Source organism: Sitophilus oryzae, unplaced genomic scaffold (genome assembly GCF_002938485.1).
Source record: "Sitophilus oryzae breed Bouriz unplaced genomic scaffold, Soryzae_2.0 scaffold_357_pilon_pilon, whole genome shotgun sequence".
Taxonomy (NCBI): domain Eukaryota; kingdom Metazoa; phylum Arthropoda; class Insecta; order Coleoptera; family Curculionidae; genus Sitophilus; species Sitophilus oryzae.
The window spans coordinates 1,574,833-1,593,105 of NW_022146926.1; the positions used below are offsets into that span (position 1 = coordinate 1,574,833).

General features: G+C 35.3%; 2 protein-coding genes across 2 annotated transcripts in view; one reads left to right on the top strand and one right to left on the bottom strand.

The window, feature by feature from the left end:
* Positions 1–984: 984 nt before the first annotated feature.
* LOC115884763 lies at positions 985–2,173 on the top strand. The gene is made up of 2 exons (XM_030903432.1): positions 985–1,268; positions 1,324–2,173. Exons 1-2 carry the CDS (start codon positions 1,124–1,126, stop codon positions 2,151–2,153), a joined length of 975 nt encoding a protein of 324 aa, XP_030759292.1. The 5' UTR covers positions 985–1,123; the 3' UTR covers positions 2,154–2,173.
* A 5,437-nt stretch (positions 2,174–7,610) lies between these two features.
* Positions 7,611–18,273, bottom strand: part of LOC115884800 (probable chitinase 10) — a 52,910-nt gene continuing 42,247 nt past the window's right edge. Inside the window, exons 26-34 of the mRNA XM_030903485.1 lie at positions 17,465–17,743; positions 17,215–17,400; positions 14,282–15,009; positions 14,091–14,224; positions 13,825–14,036; positions 11,818–12,096; positions 11,575–11,760; positions 8,089–8,214; positions 7,611–8,033 (exon numbers count right to left, since the gene is read on the bottom strand). Of these exons, the coding sequence (XP_030759345.1) occupies positions 7,869–8,033; positions 8,089–8,214; positions 11,575–11,760; positions 11,818–12,096; positions 13,825–14,036; positions 14,091–14,224; positions 14,282–15,009; positions 17,215–17,400; positions 17,465–17,743 (2,295 nt within the window). The 3' untranslated portion in view covers positions 7,611–7,868. The remainder of the gene's footprint in view (positions 8,034–8,088; positions 8,215–11,574; positions 11,761–11,817; positions 12,097–13,824; positions 14,037–14,090; positions 14,225–14,281; positions 15,010–17,214; positions 17,401–17,464; positions 17,744–18,273) is intronic.

Consider the following 18,273-nt stretch of genomic DNA (forward strand, 5'->3'; position numbering starts at 1 on the left):
CTCAAATATCCATTTAGTTGGTCATTGGCAAGCACTCTCTCATTGTACATGAAAATAACAAAACACACATTTACTGATCTGGATAAAATTGATAGTTAAATAGTAAGACTCACCCGGAGGTACTTCGCCCCCTAACCACTGACATCACTGACATTCTGTTCAATATATCACATTCCATATCTTCCATCTAATTCAAATATTCGGATGTATTGGTTAATAATCTTCAACAACTAGCTAGTGTCACCTGAAATAGTATAGGGGCTTCCCCGGACGCAAATCTGCCGCTAAACAGATTCGCATCCCAATCGAATAGGCTAATTGGGGTACCTCACTAGTCTCACTACCCCAACGCCGCATCGTGTCAATCGAGAAGACAAGGGAGACCTCAAACTCTCAAGACCAACCTCGAAGGCAAGACGTCACAAGAGGTTTTCTTCTGGTCAAACGACCCGTTGCCTTACAGTACATGCAACGTTTATAGTCAAAAGACTTTCAACCCCCAAATATCAGCTCTATGACAAAACACAACACAACAGCCGGCCGGCCGTTGTGTTGCTAAGTTGTTAAAAGCTAAGCCTCCTCTTACATCAAAATTTTACCGGATCGGAAATATTTACATTACTTGCCAATGAATCATACTATTTTCTCTAATCGACTTTCAAATAGAGTGTTTTAGCATTACTAGATAAATAAATAGAGAGTTTCCGAATTATAAAACCATTATTATAACCAACTTATTTTTCAAGTTTTACGTAGAGGTGAGCCACTTTTGAGACGCACCCGGTATTTCCACTATTTTTCATTCTTATTTGGAAATTTATATTTCCATTTCTACGAACTAATGGAAATATTTCTATTTACAACACTATCTGTAACTAATTTAACTGTTAACTAATTTTGCTATTTCTTTCACAACAGAATCTAAAACAACTTTCACTACTTTTTTGAAAATCCATCCAATAATCATTTTGACATGAGTCACAATATATGTCAAGTAATAGAAATAAATTTAAAGTTATTTATTGTTTTCATTTTTCATACGAAGATCATGCTGAAATTTTGGTAGTTTATTCGTTAGAACCATGAGATATAGGTCATACAGATCGCATCATCGAAAATAATAATGGAAAACACAATCAAATCTTGGGTGAACAAAGGCGAATGTACTATTTGCGGCATCGTTTCCAATCATCTGCCTCTATATAACTGTCCAGAAAATCACAAGATTTGCGGTTACTGCTATAATGAACTGAAATACGTACTAAAAGGTATCCAGGTATTATATACCCAATATTTTTCCTTGTTTTAAAGTATTTATTTCAGAACATGAAGCTCAAGTTATGTGTAAAGAGTGCGAAAATAATGGTAAAATGACTCACTATGAGCTCGATCTCAGCACTTTTAACAAAATGAAAAACCTGCCTAACTACCAAAATTTACCACCAGACGAGGAAGATCATATGTTTAAGCTTTTAATTGGAATGACTAAAGAAGCGTTTTACAGTACTCAGGAAGCGTTGAACAAAGAACAAGACAAACAAAGAAACGATTTTGTTAAGTCAAGAACCTGTTTCTCCATCTCAAAGCGCCCTCTTAAGTGTCTTCACCGGCGATGCCACCAGGCAGTAGCACTAGCGCAATTCGTCAATCATTTTAAACTAGAACACAAAGACGTCGAAATATGTTCAGCTCAAAAAAGTAAAGAAATCTTATTTCCTTTTAATGTCTCCAAGATAGAAAACGGTCGACACGTCTGTATATCCATGCTGACCGTCTACGAAGTAAATCAAATTGATTTGCGCACCGCCAGTTCCGAAAGTATCGCCAAGACTTGCCACAGATTTTGCCAGAAGATACCTGTCGATACGTTCTGGCTTATGGTGACTGGTTCCATAGAAACAAAGACCAGCGCGGCGTACTGCGTCTTTTGGTTGTTTACCAACTCGGATAACAGCCACAGATGTACTTTGGAACTGGGATCTGCGCGCGATTCCATTTCTTTATCGACGTACTGCGCGGTGTCCTCTGCCTGGGACACGTACGACTTTTCGACAGTTCTCAAAGAACTGCGCTGTCTCATCGTTACCAAACAAGCGATAAAGTCCATGTTGAAAGAGGGAGTCGTTTTAAATTTAAGAGTAAATGTGCATTGATACTTGGTATAATAAATACGTTAAACGTAAATTCATTTGTCTTTATTTATCTACTATACAGGGAGGTCCGAACTGTATTCCGGAAAATGAGAAATTTGATTTTGATGTCAATATGACTCCTATTTGTAGGGGAGCGCCACCTACATGTCTTTTAACAATTTTGAAGAGTAATAACTTTTCGTCCTACCTGTATAAAACTACCGAGTAAAAAAATATACATTTCCGTGATTTTTTACATAAAAAACGTCACAAGATTTACGGTTACCGTTATAATGAACTAAAAGGTACTATATATCCAGGTATTATATACCCAATGTTTTTCCTTGTTTTAAAGTATTTATTTCAGAACATGAAGCTCAAGTTATGTGTAAAGAGTGCGAAAATAATGGTAAAATGACTCACTATGAGCTCGATCTCAGCACTTTTAACAAAATGAAAAACCTGCCTAACTACCAAAATTTACCACCAGACGAGGAAGATCATATGTTTAAGCTTTTAATTGGAATGACTAAAGAAGCGTTTTACAGTACTCAGGAAGCGTTGAACAAAGAACAAGACAAACAAAGAAACGATTTTGTTAAGTCAAGAACCTGTTTCTCCATCTCAAAGCGCCCTCTTAAGTGTCTTCACCGGCGATGCCACCAGGCAGTAGCACAAGCGCAATTCGTCAATCATTTTAAACTAGAACACAAAGACGTCGAAATATGTTCAGCTCAAAAAAGTAAAGAAATCTTATTTCCTTTTAATGTCTCCAAGATAGAAAACGGTCGACACGTCTGTATATCCATGCTGACCGTCTACGAAGTAAATCAAATTGATTTGCGCACCGCCAGTTCCGAAAGTATCGCCAAGACTTGCCACAGATTTTGCCAGAAGATACCTGTCGATACGTTCTGGCTTATGGTGACTGGTTCAATAGAAACAAAGACCAGCGCGGCGTTCTGCGTCTTTTGGTTGTTTACCAACTCGGATAACAGCCACAGATGTACCTTGGAACTGGGATCTGCGCGCGATTCCATTTCTTTATCGACGTACTGCGCGGTGTCTTCTGCCTGGGACACGTACGACTTTTCGACAGTTCTCAAAGAGCTGCGCTGTCTCATCGTTACCAAACAAGCGATAAAGGCCATGTTGAAAGAGGGAGTCGTTTTAAATTTAAGAGTAAATGTGCATTGATACTTGGTATAATAAATACGTTGAACGTAAATTCATTTGTCTTTATTTAACTACTATACAGGGTGGTTCGAACTGTATTCCGAAAAATGAGAAATTTGATTTTGATATCGATATGACTCCAATTTGTAGGAGGACGCCGCCTACATGTCTTTTTAACTATTTTGAAGAGTAATAACTTTTCGTCCGTACCTGTATAAAACTACCGAGTAAAAAAATATACATTTCCGTTATTTTTTACGTAAAAAAAGTCACAAGATTTACGGTTACCGTTATAATGAACTAAAAGGTACTATATATCCAGGTATTATATACCCAATGTTTTCCTTGTTTTAAAGTATTTATTTCAGAACATGAAGCTCAAGTTATGTGTAAAGAGTGCGAAAATAATGGTAAAATGACTCACTATGAGCTCGATCTCAGCACTTTTAACAAAATGAAAAACCTGCCTAACTACCAAAATTTACCACCAGACGAGGAAGATCATATGTTTAAGCTTTTAATTGGAATGACTAAAGAAGCGTTTTACAGTACTCAGGAAGCGTTGAACAAAGAACAAGACAGACAAAGAAACGATTTTGTTAAGTCAAGAACCTGTTTCTCCATCTCAAAGCGCCCTCTTAAGTGTCTTCACCGGCGATGCCACCAGGCAGTAGCACTAGCGCAATTCGTCAATCATTTTAAACTAGAACACAAAGACGTCGAAATATGTTTAGCCCAAAAAAGTAAAGAAATCTTATTTCCTTTTAATGTCTCCAAGATAGAAAACGGTCGACACGTCTGTATATCCATGCTGACCGTCTACGAAGTAAATCAAATTGATTTGCGTACCGCCAGTTCCGAAAGCATCGCCAAGACTTGCAACAGATTTTGCCAAAAGATACCTGTCGATACGTTCTGGCTTATGGTGACTGGTTCAATAGAAACAAAGACCAGCGCGGCGTTCTGCGTCTTTTGGTTGTTTACCAACTCGGATAACAGCCACAGATGTACTTTGGAACTGGGATCTGCGCGCGATTCCATTTCTTTATCGACGTACTGCGCGGTGTCTTCTGCCTGGGACACGTACGACTTTTCGACAGTTCTCAAAGAGCTGCGCTGTCTCATCGTCACCAAACAAGCGATAAAGGCCATGTTGAAAGAGGGAGTCGTTTTAAATTTAAGAGTAAATGTGCATTGATACTTGGTATAATAAATACCTTAAACGTAAATTCATTTGTCTTCATTTAACTACTGTAATCACAGCTGCTGTATGAGTTTAAAATAAGTAAGGTACTGTAATAGCTTTTGAATTGGAGCCCTTTGACTTTTCAACAGAAATAAACTCACAGATGCAAAGAAAAACGCAACGCAGAAATTTGTAGTCAAATTTTAAAGTGTGATATTTTTGTTATTTTTAGCCCTAATTTCATCAATTTTTCAGCAAGCTGTATATAATTATTCAACATGTATTCAACTCTAATTCGTAAACTCAGTTGTTTATAAACTTTAGTATTTGGCATTTTATAGAGGGTTAATCGAGGGATTGTTTTTTTACTTTAACTTTAAAACACCCTGTGCAATAATTCCGTCTATAAATTTTCCTAAAATATAATTTTACGGTCAGAACCAACCTGAGTATTTTTTTTGGATCATGTCAATACATACCTTGGTTAATTTTTAACAGCAAAATGAACTTACTAACAGCAATTTCAATTTTTTCAATTATCATTTCGTTTTGAAGTTATTTTTCAATATGACAAGGCGGCTTTGGTGATTCATCATCATCATCATCATGTAGCCATCGTTGTCCACTGCTGAACGTAGGCCTCCTCCATATTTCTCCATGTCTCTCGATTTCGGGCCGTGTCATCATCCAATTTCCAGCAATCCTCTTTACATCATCGGTCCAGCGTGTCGGTGGTCTGCCTCTGCTACGTTTATCTGCTCGAGGTCGCCATTCTAACAATCTTCTAGTCCACCTGTCTTTAGATGTCCTCGCCACATGACCTGCCCATCTCCATTTCATTCGAGTTACGTGTTCCACTATGTCTATAATTTTGGTTTTTTGTCTGATAGTGTTATTAGGAATTGTGTCTCTTTTAGTTATTCCAAGCATGGCTCTCTGGGCTACTCTTAAATTTTCTGCTGACTTTTTCGTTAATGTTAGAGTTTCCGCTCCATATTTAATTACCGGCAAGACGCATTGTTCATAAACTTTCCTCTTCAAGCATATGGGTATATCACTTTTAAAGGTCTCCCGCAGTTTGCCAAAAGCAGCCGAACCCAAACCTATTCTGCGCTGTATCTCGTGTGTATGGTTGTTCTTTCCGATTTGTATTTCGTGCCCGAGATATTTGTATATATGTGTTTCTTTTATGTCGGCGTCACCTATTCTGATGTTCTGTGCCAGCACTAAGTTTGTCATTATTTGCGTTTTACTCGTATTTATCCGGAAACCGACTTTTAATGAGGCCTGCACTAATTCTTCGAGCATCTGCTTTGAATCTCCGATGTTATCTGAGACAAGGACGATGTCATCTGCGAATCTGAGATGTGTCAACCTTTCACCATCGATATTTATGCCCCTATTCTCCCAAGAGAGTGATTTCATTGCGTATTCAAGAACAGCTGTAAAAAGTTTAGGCGAAATAGTATCCCCTTGTCGAACTCCTCTGCCTACCTCAATTTTATCTGTTGTTTCGTGAAGTTTTACAGTTGTGGTGGCATTACTATATATGTATTCTATAAGCCTTGTATACCTATAATCTACTCTTCCCTGCTCCAATGCTGCTATTATTGATGTTGATTCTACTGTGTCAAATGCTTTCTGGAAATCAACGAACACCAATGCTAGGGGCCTGTTGTATTCCACAGATTTTTCTATCAGGACTTTAATTACTTGAAGATGATCGTTTGTTCCATAACCTTTCCTAAAGCCTGCCTGTTCTCTTGGTTGATAGAAATCTAGTTTACGTTAGAGACGTTTGGCAATGATTTTGGTAAACAGCTTATACAAGTGACAAAGAAGGCTTATCGGTCTATAATTTTCAAGCTCGGTGATATCGCCCTTTTTATGGAGAAGTATCGTTATGGCGTTGTTCTATTGAGACGGGATTATTCCTTTTTCAAGGCATAGATTAAATAAGTCTTTAATCCATTTTAATAGTGTTCTTCCTCCGAGTTTTACAGCCTCAATCACTATGCCGTCCTCGCCCGGGGCTTTCTTATTTTTCATTTCTTTTAAAGACTTTCTGATATCTTCTGTAGTTATTTCCGGTATATCCTCTGATCCCTGGTTAACTATCTTTTTGCACAGACGTTGTTGACTGTTGTATGTTTGTTGGTGATTCTTGTGTATAGTTCAGTGTAAAAGTTTTCTGTTATTTTCAACAGCCTTTCTCTATTTGTTGTTACGACCCCTTGGTTGTCTTTTAGTTTAAAGATCTCTCTCTTTCCATTTGATAGTTTTCCCCGCAACACCTTCATACTTTTATTCTCTTCTATAGTTCGCCTTATATTATCTGTATTAAATTTTGTTTGCTTTGGTGATTATTGTGAACTATATACTGTGATACTACTATGAACTGCCCATCATATTCGACGTTTGGGAAATGCTTAGCAGGAGCAGGGTTAAAGGTCGCAAAGAGGTACCAGCTTCATTAAATGAACTTTGCTTGGTTCTTAAAGGAGAATGGGAAAGCATAACGCAATATTATACATGCAGTTTCAATGACTCTATAAACGGACGTCATAAAAAAGTAATGATAATTGAAAAAAATGGCAAATTAATCGTGATCAGTTCATTTCGTTCTTAAAAATTAACCAAAGCATGTATTGACATGAATCAAAAAAACAAAATGCTCAGGAGTCATGGTGCTGATCGTAAAATTATATTTTAGGAAAATTTACACACGAAATTATTGCACAGGGTGTTTTAAAGTTAGGGTAAAAAAACAACCCATCGATTAACCCTGTATTATATGCCAAATACTCAAGTTTATAAAAAAAATTACTTTACGAAGTAAAGTTGATATAATTATATACAGCTTCTTAAAAAAATTCATGAAAATAGGGCTAAAAATAACAAAAATATAACACTTTAAAAAATTTGAACAAAAATTGTCTGTTGCGTTTTTTTTGCATTTGAGCACGTGAATGATCAGATGATTAACATTCTGTGGTAGTGAGACCATGAGGTTTAAGTTAATGTAGATTTCTATATTTTTATCTCATGATCCCAACAAAATAAATATATTTTCAGGATCGACGGTAAGAAAAAATCCTTTTTTATGAAAGTATAAATATAATTAAATAAATTCTTCTAAATTATGCTACATCTAAAAGAATTAGTCTTAGTATTACAGTAATATAATAATAATTCTCCCGTTAACATGCATGAAAAATATACATAAATTAGGATACGCATCATAGAGCATATTTCAGAAGATATTTTTCAAGCACGTACAATCAGTCAACTTACACCATTAAAGTATCCTTAAATTTAAATTAATACAAAGTTAAAAATAAAACGTGGCACAAAATTTAAGTTGCTATCACATATCATGTACAATTCTCGATCGTTATATCCGACGGAGTGCCTCTGAGTTCGTGGTTTAGAGTTTTGAGTAGAGGATGTCGTCCACAGCCACATTTGTTTCGGAAGTCGTCCAAATCTAGTGCCCAGATCATTCCACCTCCCAATCCAAGCGATTTAACCAGTTGAGACTGAAATAATACATTAATTACTATAGTTAGAAATTTAAATGAATTTTTGTTGTACCTTAATCTTAATTTCTGCTATATCGTCATATGATACCCATTGCTGTCCACTGTAAGCATAAGGACCAATTCGTCCTAATGAGTCTCGTTTAACCTTCCATCCTTTCGTTTTGACTTTATCACATATCTACAAGAATACAACTATTTAACCTGATTCCTACAGGCTTGGTGCATTGTAGTTGATTTCGACAAATTCCGACCGCAGCGCTTCAACGGCAGAAATCAGAAATTATCAGTATGAATTTCATGTTACAGTTCATGTTGATTGCATTAAAATAATATTGAAATCGTGGCTTTCTCAGAACATTTAAGTCTTTTAGTTTTTTGCTAATGCAGTTATTGAGACTATATAACACTCATAGTTCAGTAATATTATGGCTCAAATTGCGATATATCCGACATAAAGTTTTCAAAATTGGTAGAAATAATCAGGACATCATATGTATTAATAAACTGAAAAGTTCCCACCCCTAAATAGTATGCGTCATCCCCCAGGACATCTTTTCTACCCCCATTTTGAGTTTTTTTAGATAATTTCGGCAACGGTGCAATTCTCGACAAAAATACATATATAGAAAATTGTTCTTCATAAAATTCTCTATCAAAAAGATAATAACACTTTTTTTCTAAAGTTAATAATAATGTGGCAAATAGGGCGCAAATATGAGGGTTGGTTATGACTAGCACTATCTGCAGTTCAATCTAATTTAAAGTTTAATGTTTAACGTTAACAAAAAGCAGTAACCACTAAATTATACTTAGAATTTTAATATACGTTCTTCTCTCACACTCCTCTACCGCTATAAAAAGGGTGATTTGTACTTATTTCCACATCACCCTAGGTAAAGTATTTGATGCGTTTTTTTAAAGTGGTATCCCCTGTAGGCCTAATCCACTAATTATCAAATGTTAACTAGTAATCTTCATCATTTTCCACAGGTTCAACATTCGAGCATGACTGTCCATGGCAATGATGACAGATTGTAGAACAACGCAAGCCTGCTCTTCTGCAGCTGCATTCGCACCCTAATTTGCATGAACATGAAATAAGCGTTGAAACAGAAGCGGCGGCTGGCTCTTTGTTTAGTCATTGTTGGGGTTAATATACCGCTAACTTTTTTCCACCCCCAGTCGGTAGGTTCGAGCATAACTCCTCTCCATGTTTGAATTTGGTGAAAACCCCGTTACGAGTGTTGCCGAGTTGCAGCAGAAGTTGGTGGTAGTTTTGACAACATGACATGTTGTTGGCTTTACCAACAAGTTTGTTGAAGTACATAAATCGGTATTCATCTAGACTGCTTTCTGCTGAGATACAGATGTATAAAGCTGAGAGTAGATTTCTCATATATTTCTCTCTCTCAGAGCTATGAGTAGATTTCTCATTATTGAAAGTTTGCACAATATGTTGTAAATCACTTCTTTTAGATTAACATTGATTGCATTAAACTTTCCTTTGGAAAAAAAGCCGATGTTGTGTCACAACCGCTAATGGCGTGTACAAATAATATATTGCTTTTGCAATTTTTTAAAAAAGTTGCGGATTGTAAATCTTAAGAACTGTAAATCCTTTTGCAAGTATTACCCTGTTTTTCTATTAAAAATTTGATATCTTTGTCAGAGGGAGAAAGTACAATAAAAAGAACTAGCTGGTCAATATCTTGCCCTACTATAACAGTTGTATCGCAATTATTAGATTTTTCTATAGCAGTTCGAATTATTAATAAATCGGCGTCAGCCGCAGCAACAAATACTTCTATACCTTCTTTCCTAAATTCGTTTACTAGTTCTGTGATTAAATGTTCTTTGTTAAACAAATTACTTAGGAGGTTCTGCTGAGTTTCAGAGACAACAATATGCTCGTCAAACATAATTTGAGGACAGCTTCTTTGAAGTAGCCGCCTCTGTCGTTCTAGGCTCTTCGTGCTGTTTGCGTTTTCCATATACCATCGAACACGACAGTTACTCTATTCCCATAATGTTTTTTAATGTAACTAACGTAAGCGTTGTAAACAATGTTAAATGTCCATTTTTTTTTGACCACATTACGCGACGAAGCAAATATCCTCCATCAATGACATACTCGCTGTTTTCAAAAATATGGTCTCGTTCTGGAACTTTATTGACAATCTGGTATAAAGCTGCTTTATTAGTTTTCCTTTCGAATCGAAAAGAGAAAGAGGTACTGAAGCTAATTCGAAACTAAAGCACTTTTAGGTTAGAATGAACGGTGCAAATAATTCTTTGAAATAGTAATGTTGAGTCAACTTGAACATCATTGCCATTAATTTTCATTGTATTGCTCAAACTAGATATCGGCTTTACACGATTTGCACGACGCACTTTTAAACTTGTAAATAAAATCCTATCTTTAACATTTGATAATTAGTGGATTAGGCCTACAGGGGATACCACTTTAAAAAAACGCATCAAATACTTTACCTAGGGTGATGTGGAAATAAGTACAAATCACCCTTTTTATAGGGGTAGAGGAGTGTGAGAGAAGAACGTATATTAAAATTCTAAGTATAATTTAGTGGTTACTGCTTTTTGTTAGCGTTAAACATTAAATTTTAAATTAGATTGAACTGCAGATAGTGCTAGTCTAACCAACCCTCATATTTGCGCCCTATTTGCCACTTTATTATTAACTTTAGAAAATAAGTGTTATTATCTTTTTGATAGAGAATTTTATGAAGAACAATTTTCTATATAGGTATTTTTGTCGAGAATTGCACCGTTGCCGAGATTATCTAAAAAAACTCAAAATGGGGGTAGAAACGATGTCCTGGGGGATGACGCACACTATTTAGGGGTGGGAACTTTTCGGTTTAGTAATCCTCATGCTATCCTCAACATACCTACCAATTTTCAAAACTTTCTGGATTTTGTCGAGTTTAAATCGTAATATTACTAGATTGTCAGGTACGAGGTTTGTGTGATGTAACGCTGTTTCGGGTAGTAAAAAATAAGTGAAAAAAAATCGAACTAGGCGTCGTGTTGTGTTGTGACAATTTCAAATGTTAATAAAATTGCCCAAAATATGTTAACGCGTAAAGGAGAGCGTAATTAGGGCGTTGTTGAGTGCAATAACATTCAATAACTCAACTTTCCCGGATATTCAACTCTCCCGAAACATTTTATAGCTTCATAGTTTCTCACACCGATTTGATCAAAAGCAAAAATGGATTCAAGAAGTTCGACGAAACAAGTGAGTAAACAAAGTGCTCATTAAATAATCAAAAAATTAAAAGACATACTATGAGAGGATAAAATATAATTTGCGTATTAATGGTATACTTTTTTTAATCGACTAATGATTAAATATTTTATGAACATCTTCTAAAATTAAGTATAATTCACAAATTATACTTCTTAACACTTTTAGAATAATTATATAATAATTTTTTCGTATACTCGCTATTTAAAGCCGTGTAAGCACCTGCGGAGAATGGCACCAAGTCTATATCTGATTATATAAATGATTTACTTCATAGAAGGCTAAAAATCCTCCAGCTCTAGTAAACTCCCCAGCCTCACCAGGCCCGTATGATTTATCATTCAGATCGTGGTTAGAAGCGTCAGCTAGACTGAAAGACTGACCATATAACGGCATTCCCATTACAAGTCTCTTAGGATCTGCTCCTTTCTCAATCCAGTAATTTATAGAAAAGTTCTTAAAATTGAAAACTGTTCATAATGTGCTCAAAACATTTTCTAACTACTTGCTTACCGCATTGAAATAATCATATGTGTCTCCAGGATAATAATACAATGGAGCCACGTGACCTGTTTGTTTGTCCCAATGTCCGTGGAAGTCGTATGTCATAATAGCAATCCAATCGAAATATTTATTCAGTGATGGCACGTCATATCCGGCATCGATAACAGCTTTGCTTGGAGATACAGCCGAAGACAAAAGCAGACCTTTGGGTTTAAAGGCACTACTCAGTTCTTTGACAAGTTCGGCAAAATTTTCCTTATCAGATTCTGGACCTTTGTTGCAATCAACCTGAAAATAAATTCGAATAAACGATCATATTTATTGGCAGTCTTGGAATGGAGCTTGTTAATAATCATATCCCAAAACCATCCAAACTCAGACCTAGAGGATTATTAGACAGGAATGGCGTGCATACAGGGTGAGTTTCCTACGAATTTCTCTATGGGTATCTCGGAAACTACTGGAGATAGAGAGTCGGTTAAATGGGGAAAGAATTGTAGTTTTGTGGGGTCATATTCAGATTTTTGAAAAAGTTCATGGCTTACTAGATATTTCGAAAAAAACAAATTTTGGCTATTTTAAAAACTGTCCCTAATTCCATTATGATCTCTTTTAGACAAAAAGTTTTCAGATAAAAGTTGTAGATAATCACATCCCTAATGAGTTTGTGTTCTCCGATTTTTCCTAAAGCCTGTCATTTTTGACATGCGACACAAACATGTGTTTTTTAAAGGGAAACCATAGTTGGCCATGACTTCATAAAAAGCGCCATTTTTTAAGCTTTTCAGTGATATAAGCTATAATATGTTTATTTCACAAAATTCCTGAGTTATAGCCAATTCTTATCTTTCTATCTTTTAGTTTGTGTAATGTAAATTGTAAAGAGCCGTTTAATAATATATTTTGTCTTTTTATAAGTTATAAATCATAACAAAATAAGACCACCATGCCAACTAAGTGAAATTAGTCAAGAAAGATAAGAATTGGCTATAACTCAGTAATTTTGTGAAAAAAAAACATATTATTTATAAAAAACATATCATTTTTAACTTTATTCATATAAACCTTGAAAAATGGCGCTTTTTATGAAGTCATGGCCAACTATGTTTGTGTCATATGTCAAAAATCACAGGCTTTAGAAAAAATCGGAGAACACAACCTCATTAGGGCTATGATTATCTACAACTTTTATCTGAAAACTTTTTGTGTAAAATAGATTATAATGGACTTGTTATTACCACTTCTGATGTTGTAAGTTGTACATCAATAAATAAATAAATACATAACCCATAATAACGCTTAGAATAATCCTCATAATGGACTAGTTTTTACCAATATGTAATAAGTAAAATAGGTTATAAAAGAAATAAATCAATTAATTACAAAAATATTAATTATTATAGTAAAAATAAAATCTTTAAAATATTATATACCTAATACACATTTACTGTTTCTATTTTACATTAAGATTCATCCCATAAATCATAAATCTATCACAATCTGACAGCGCTGTCGCCATCGCTCACTCAAAGTTGATGTAAACGTGCATTGGAAACGGTTTTGCGATTACCATACCTATCTATCCTTTTGAAAAGCTTGAATTATTAAGGTTTTGCTAAACCATGCTACACCAAAACACTTTTACTTTTACACTGGACGCGCGTTTCGCTAACCATGTTAGCATCATCAGCAGATGATTATAAACTGAAATGAATGATAATTATGAAACTAAAGCAGTTTATAATCATCTGCTGATGATGCTAACATGGTTAGCGAAACGCGCGTCCAGTGTAAAAGTAAAAGTGTTTTGGTGTATTGTGGTGATTTAGTGTTTTTATTTTGCTGTGTAACACCAAAGGTTCCAACCCTCAACTGTAATAAACCATGCTGCATAGCAAACCTTATTATATCCCCTAATAGGCCCTTGATGGTGACTACTGTAGGATCCCCAGACTCACTCTTAATTATAACACAAAATTTTTTACATATTAACGTATTTATTACTGATTAACTTACCTGCCAACATTTTGGATATTCCCAGTCCAAATCTAACCCATCAAATCCCCATTTTTCGATAAACTCTATGACATTGGCAACGAATTTTGCTCTAGCACTTGGATTGTTCACCAATCTGGAATATTTGTCTCCCAGCGAATCGTTCCAACCTCCAATCGCTATCAGAACTTTGATACCCTTTGATTTGTAAGCAATTACTTTTGTATAGAAATCTACAAGAATCAGAAGTCATGATATGAACTACTCGGCCTTAAATAAAATCTTACCGTTATCGATGTCTGCCCAGGAATCGTGCGGTTTAATAGTTATTGTATTCGGATCTAAGACAGCAAAACCATAGTTAATGTGGGTACATAAAGATGGATCAATGTCAGAAGGTAAGTATTTGCCATCTCCTTGTCTATTAATAAACGTGAATTAATTTAAAATTTATTCAAAATAGTTCCAAGGAACATACCTGTACCAAGCCCAATTTGTAAAGTAGCACACAACCTTGTAATCTCCAGATTGATACTGAATTTCAGGCTGAGTACTGGACGGAATTGAAATCGTACTTGTTTCTATTTCCGGCAAAGAAGGTTCTTTGGACGACTCCTCGGTATTGTCTGGTGTAGTACTATCAGGATGGCATGGCGTGTTTTCCGGCCAGTCGCAGTGATCTTCATTCCAATATAATCCAGAAGGACATGATTGTAAATTAAGTTCTCCCTGATTACATAAGTAATATTGTTGACAGTTTTGAGGATCAGGCTTGAACAAGTTTCCATCGCACGATAATGAGACAGTTGGTGGTTTACGTGACGTGGTTGTTTGGACCCAAGAGGACGATGTAGTAGTAGGTCTGAGCGTGGTAGTTATCGACGAAGGTTTCTGATTACTTGGTTTCTCCTGAGATTTTCCCAATACGCACTTGGGATCTGGCACTGCATAATTTCTTAGTACACGATTGATCGTTCTTAAAAGAGGATATTCCTCGCAGCCACATTCGTTTTTGAAATCGTCTAAATCTAGAGCCCAGATCATACCGCCACCAAGATCCATCGCCTTGACGTACTCAGATTTGTGCCTGATCATACCAATGTCGTCAAAGGATACCCATTGATCTCTGAGATAAGCGTATGGGCCGATCCTACCTTTTCGATCACGGACTACCTTCCACCCCTTCTTAATAATATTGGTGCATATCTATAATACAAATTTAATGTAAATTCTCATATTTAAATTGTAGTCTAAGAGCTAAGCAACGTTTTCGAGAAAGTATTTTATTTTATTTTACTCTTTAATATATCTTTTGCTATGCTCTCTGGAACAGCGTGCGAGTCGTCTGGCTGCCGATAGACGTTGCGTTCACTACTGCGCATTGAAATAAGATCCTATATTTTTTTTATTTAGTCATTTAAATTCTAGTATTGAATATAAATCGAACAAGTCTCAAAACAAAATTACCGGCTCGGGGTAAACTTTTTTTTATTTTATTTTCGTTTATATTCTGATAGTAAAGTATTGTTTTCTTTTAATGACCAGAATTATTTGTCTGTCCAACGAGAAGATCCTTGACAGTGATAGATGTGTCTGTCATTTTAATTTCAAAGTAGTTTATTTTATTTTACAAAGAAATAAATTGGTACAACTGGAACGCATAGCAGGAAATTAATAGCTTTTTTCGTTTTCCTGTTATTACCGATTCTGAACCATCCTAGAATTGTGATGCGTATGCGCAGAAGGAAATATGAAGACATTATTTCATTTGCGCATGCGCTGGAGAGTTCTAGGACGATTCAGAATCGATAATAACAGGAAAACGAACAGACCTAATATATGTATTTAAAATTTGACTGACAAGTAACTTCAAAATATTGTGAAAAAAACTGTATAAAACTGAAAAATGTAATCGAGTTATTTTATTTAATAAAAATCGGTATGTGTTGATACAAAACAAACAAAAACAAGACACAACATACCAAAAAATATAAAAAAGAACTATTTCTTACTTTCAAGCTTTATGAAACTTCCCGCATTTATGATTATATTTATCAATATAACTTATATACAAATACAAATTTGTAATATTCCGCAGGAATAAATAAAACAACATAAATAAAACAAACTATTTTATTAATAATATCACTTACCAAATTTTATACCTCACAGGTTATTAATTAACTTTAATCTTAATTTTTTTAAACCAGTACCTTTTGACATTATTTTTCTGCAGTACTAAAATCCATTATTTACCTATCGTGTGATGTCGATATTTTACAGCTACTCCAATTTTTAGTATGTGTTTAGTATGGTCCTTCTACCATATTCGAGATGCACTTATCTACGACGAGATGGTATACAAACTTTATTGATAGTAACTTTATTGGTGTACCTGTATAAGACTTTCTGCCTGGGCAGCGAGTATTAACCATAAACTGTGCTCTGGATTCTACAGTTAATTTTCACTCGATTTTTCCTCCACTTGACTTCAAAAGACACAAAACACACGTAATAACACGAAATTCCAAAACGCAGGGTATTTGACAAAAGTTGTCACAAAATTATAACCTATAATTTAGCAAGACTTTGACAAACGTCAAAAATCTAAAGGCGAGTTCATACGCATCGGCGTCCGTTTGTCGTTTATCGTTCCGTCAAACCAATAAAATTGAAATACGATCTGTCATTTTTGAAATAAAACCAATAAAACTGGTTAAAAACAACAAGTGACGACGCATGACGAATTTATATTTAAACCCATCCATAGTTAACTTAAAAATTATTAGAAACTTTTTTTAGTAAAATAAATAGATTGGTATGGGACGTCATCTGCTTTTCTTCTGTCATCGTCTGTCGAAATCTTACCTGAGAAAAAAAACAGAGTATACTTTACTATCAGAATATAAACGAAAATAAAATAAAAAAAAGTTTACCCAAGCCGGTATTGAGCTCGGGACTTATATTCAATACTAGAATTTAAAGGACTAAATAAAAATATAAGAACTTCTTTCAATGCGCAGTAGTGAACGCAACGTCTATCGGCAGCCAGACGGCCTGCCCGCTGTTCCAGAGAGCATAGTAAAAGATATATCTACAGATTAGGTATACTATATGTATACAGATAAAAATCTTGTCTCTAATTCGTGGTACGAAAATTGTTTTTATGACGGTGAGCAAACGAGTAAAATTTCCTGTGCGCAAAAATAATCTCGCATTTAAACAGCGTGGGCCGGTCAGGCGCTGTGGACAATTTTAGAGGCCGTAAGTGGGCGTGACTCCGAAAATTGGAACCACGAAAAACAATGCTTTTGACGATAAGTTTATAATCTGTGATATATCAAAGAGTCAGCTTTCTTAAAATACATGTTTTCCAGACGCTCTCGTACTATTGTTTTATTCAATATTTACTTCATAATAAGCAAGGAAACCTCGAGCACGCGTATCTTCTCCTGCTTCTCCCCCTCCATATGTCGCTGCATTAAGACCGTTTTCTTTGTTGTCTGCCAAAGAGAATGACTGACCATACATGGGCATTCCCAAAACAAGCTTCTTTCTGTCGGCACCTTTTTCAATCCAGTAATTTATAGTGAAATTCTAACAAAAAAAAAGACACAAAATATTTTTATATTTGCAAGCATTAACGAACTAAATCTAATACCGTATTGAACGTAGCATCTATATCTTCTGGATGAGCATACATTGGAGCTACGTGTCCAGTTATCTTGTCCCATTGTCCGTGATAATCGTATGTCATTACGGAAATCCAGCTGAGGTATTTGGATAATGCCGGCACGTCATATCCGGCATCAATAACTCGTCTGCTTGGAGAAACGGCTGCTGATAATAACCAGCCTTTTGGTTGGAAAGCTTCGTGCAACTCTCTAACGAAATCAGCAAAGGCTGGTTTATCAGTAACTGGGCCTTTATTACAATCCACCTAGGTAAATAGATTTTATGAGATATTTATAAAATTATTAACATCGTGTTACCATGTATACGTCACACAGTAGGCAATATGTCCAAACCAAGTTGCAAAAAATAACATCCACAGTTAGCATTTATGGCAATAACATTAGATTGGAAACATATTAGTTAAGAGGAAACCACATAAAACTAACAAAAAAAAACATATTCGGAGTGTCTTTCGAGGGGCTGTAAAACGAACTTTGCGCAAAACCTACATTTTCAGTTAATTTGTGTCCAATAACTGCCTTTTTTCTACAATTTTTTAAATAGTAGGCATTGTATTCAAGTGACACAGTATTATAACAATTGAATCGGACGACCTTAGCTTGCTGTCAATTACTATTGTGAAATTGTCATAATGTGTTTTACGTAGATTCCCGGTTGCGGTAAATTTAATGTCAAGGTAAGTAAAAAAGTATCTTTTATTTTGTTTTTTTGGATAAAAACTAGGTAAAGGTCAAAGTAGAACATAATCATTTAAGGTTTTTTTGATAGTGGCAT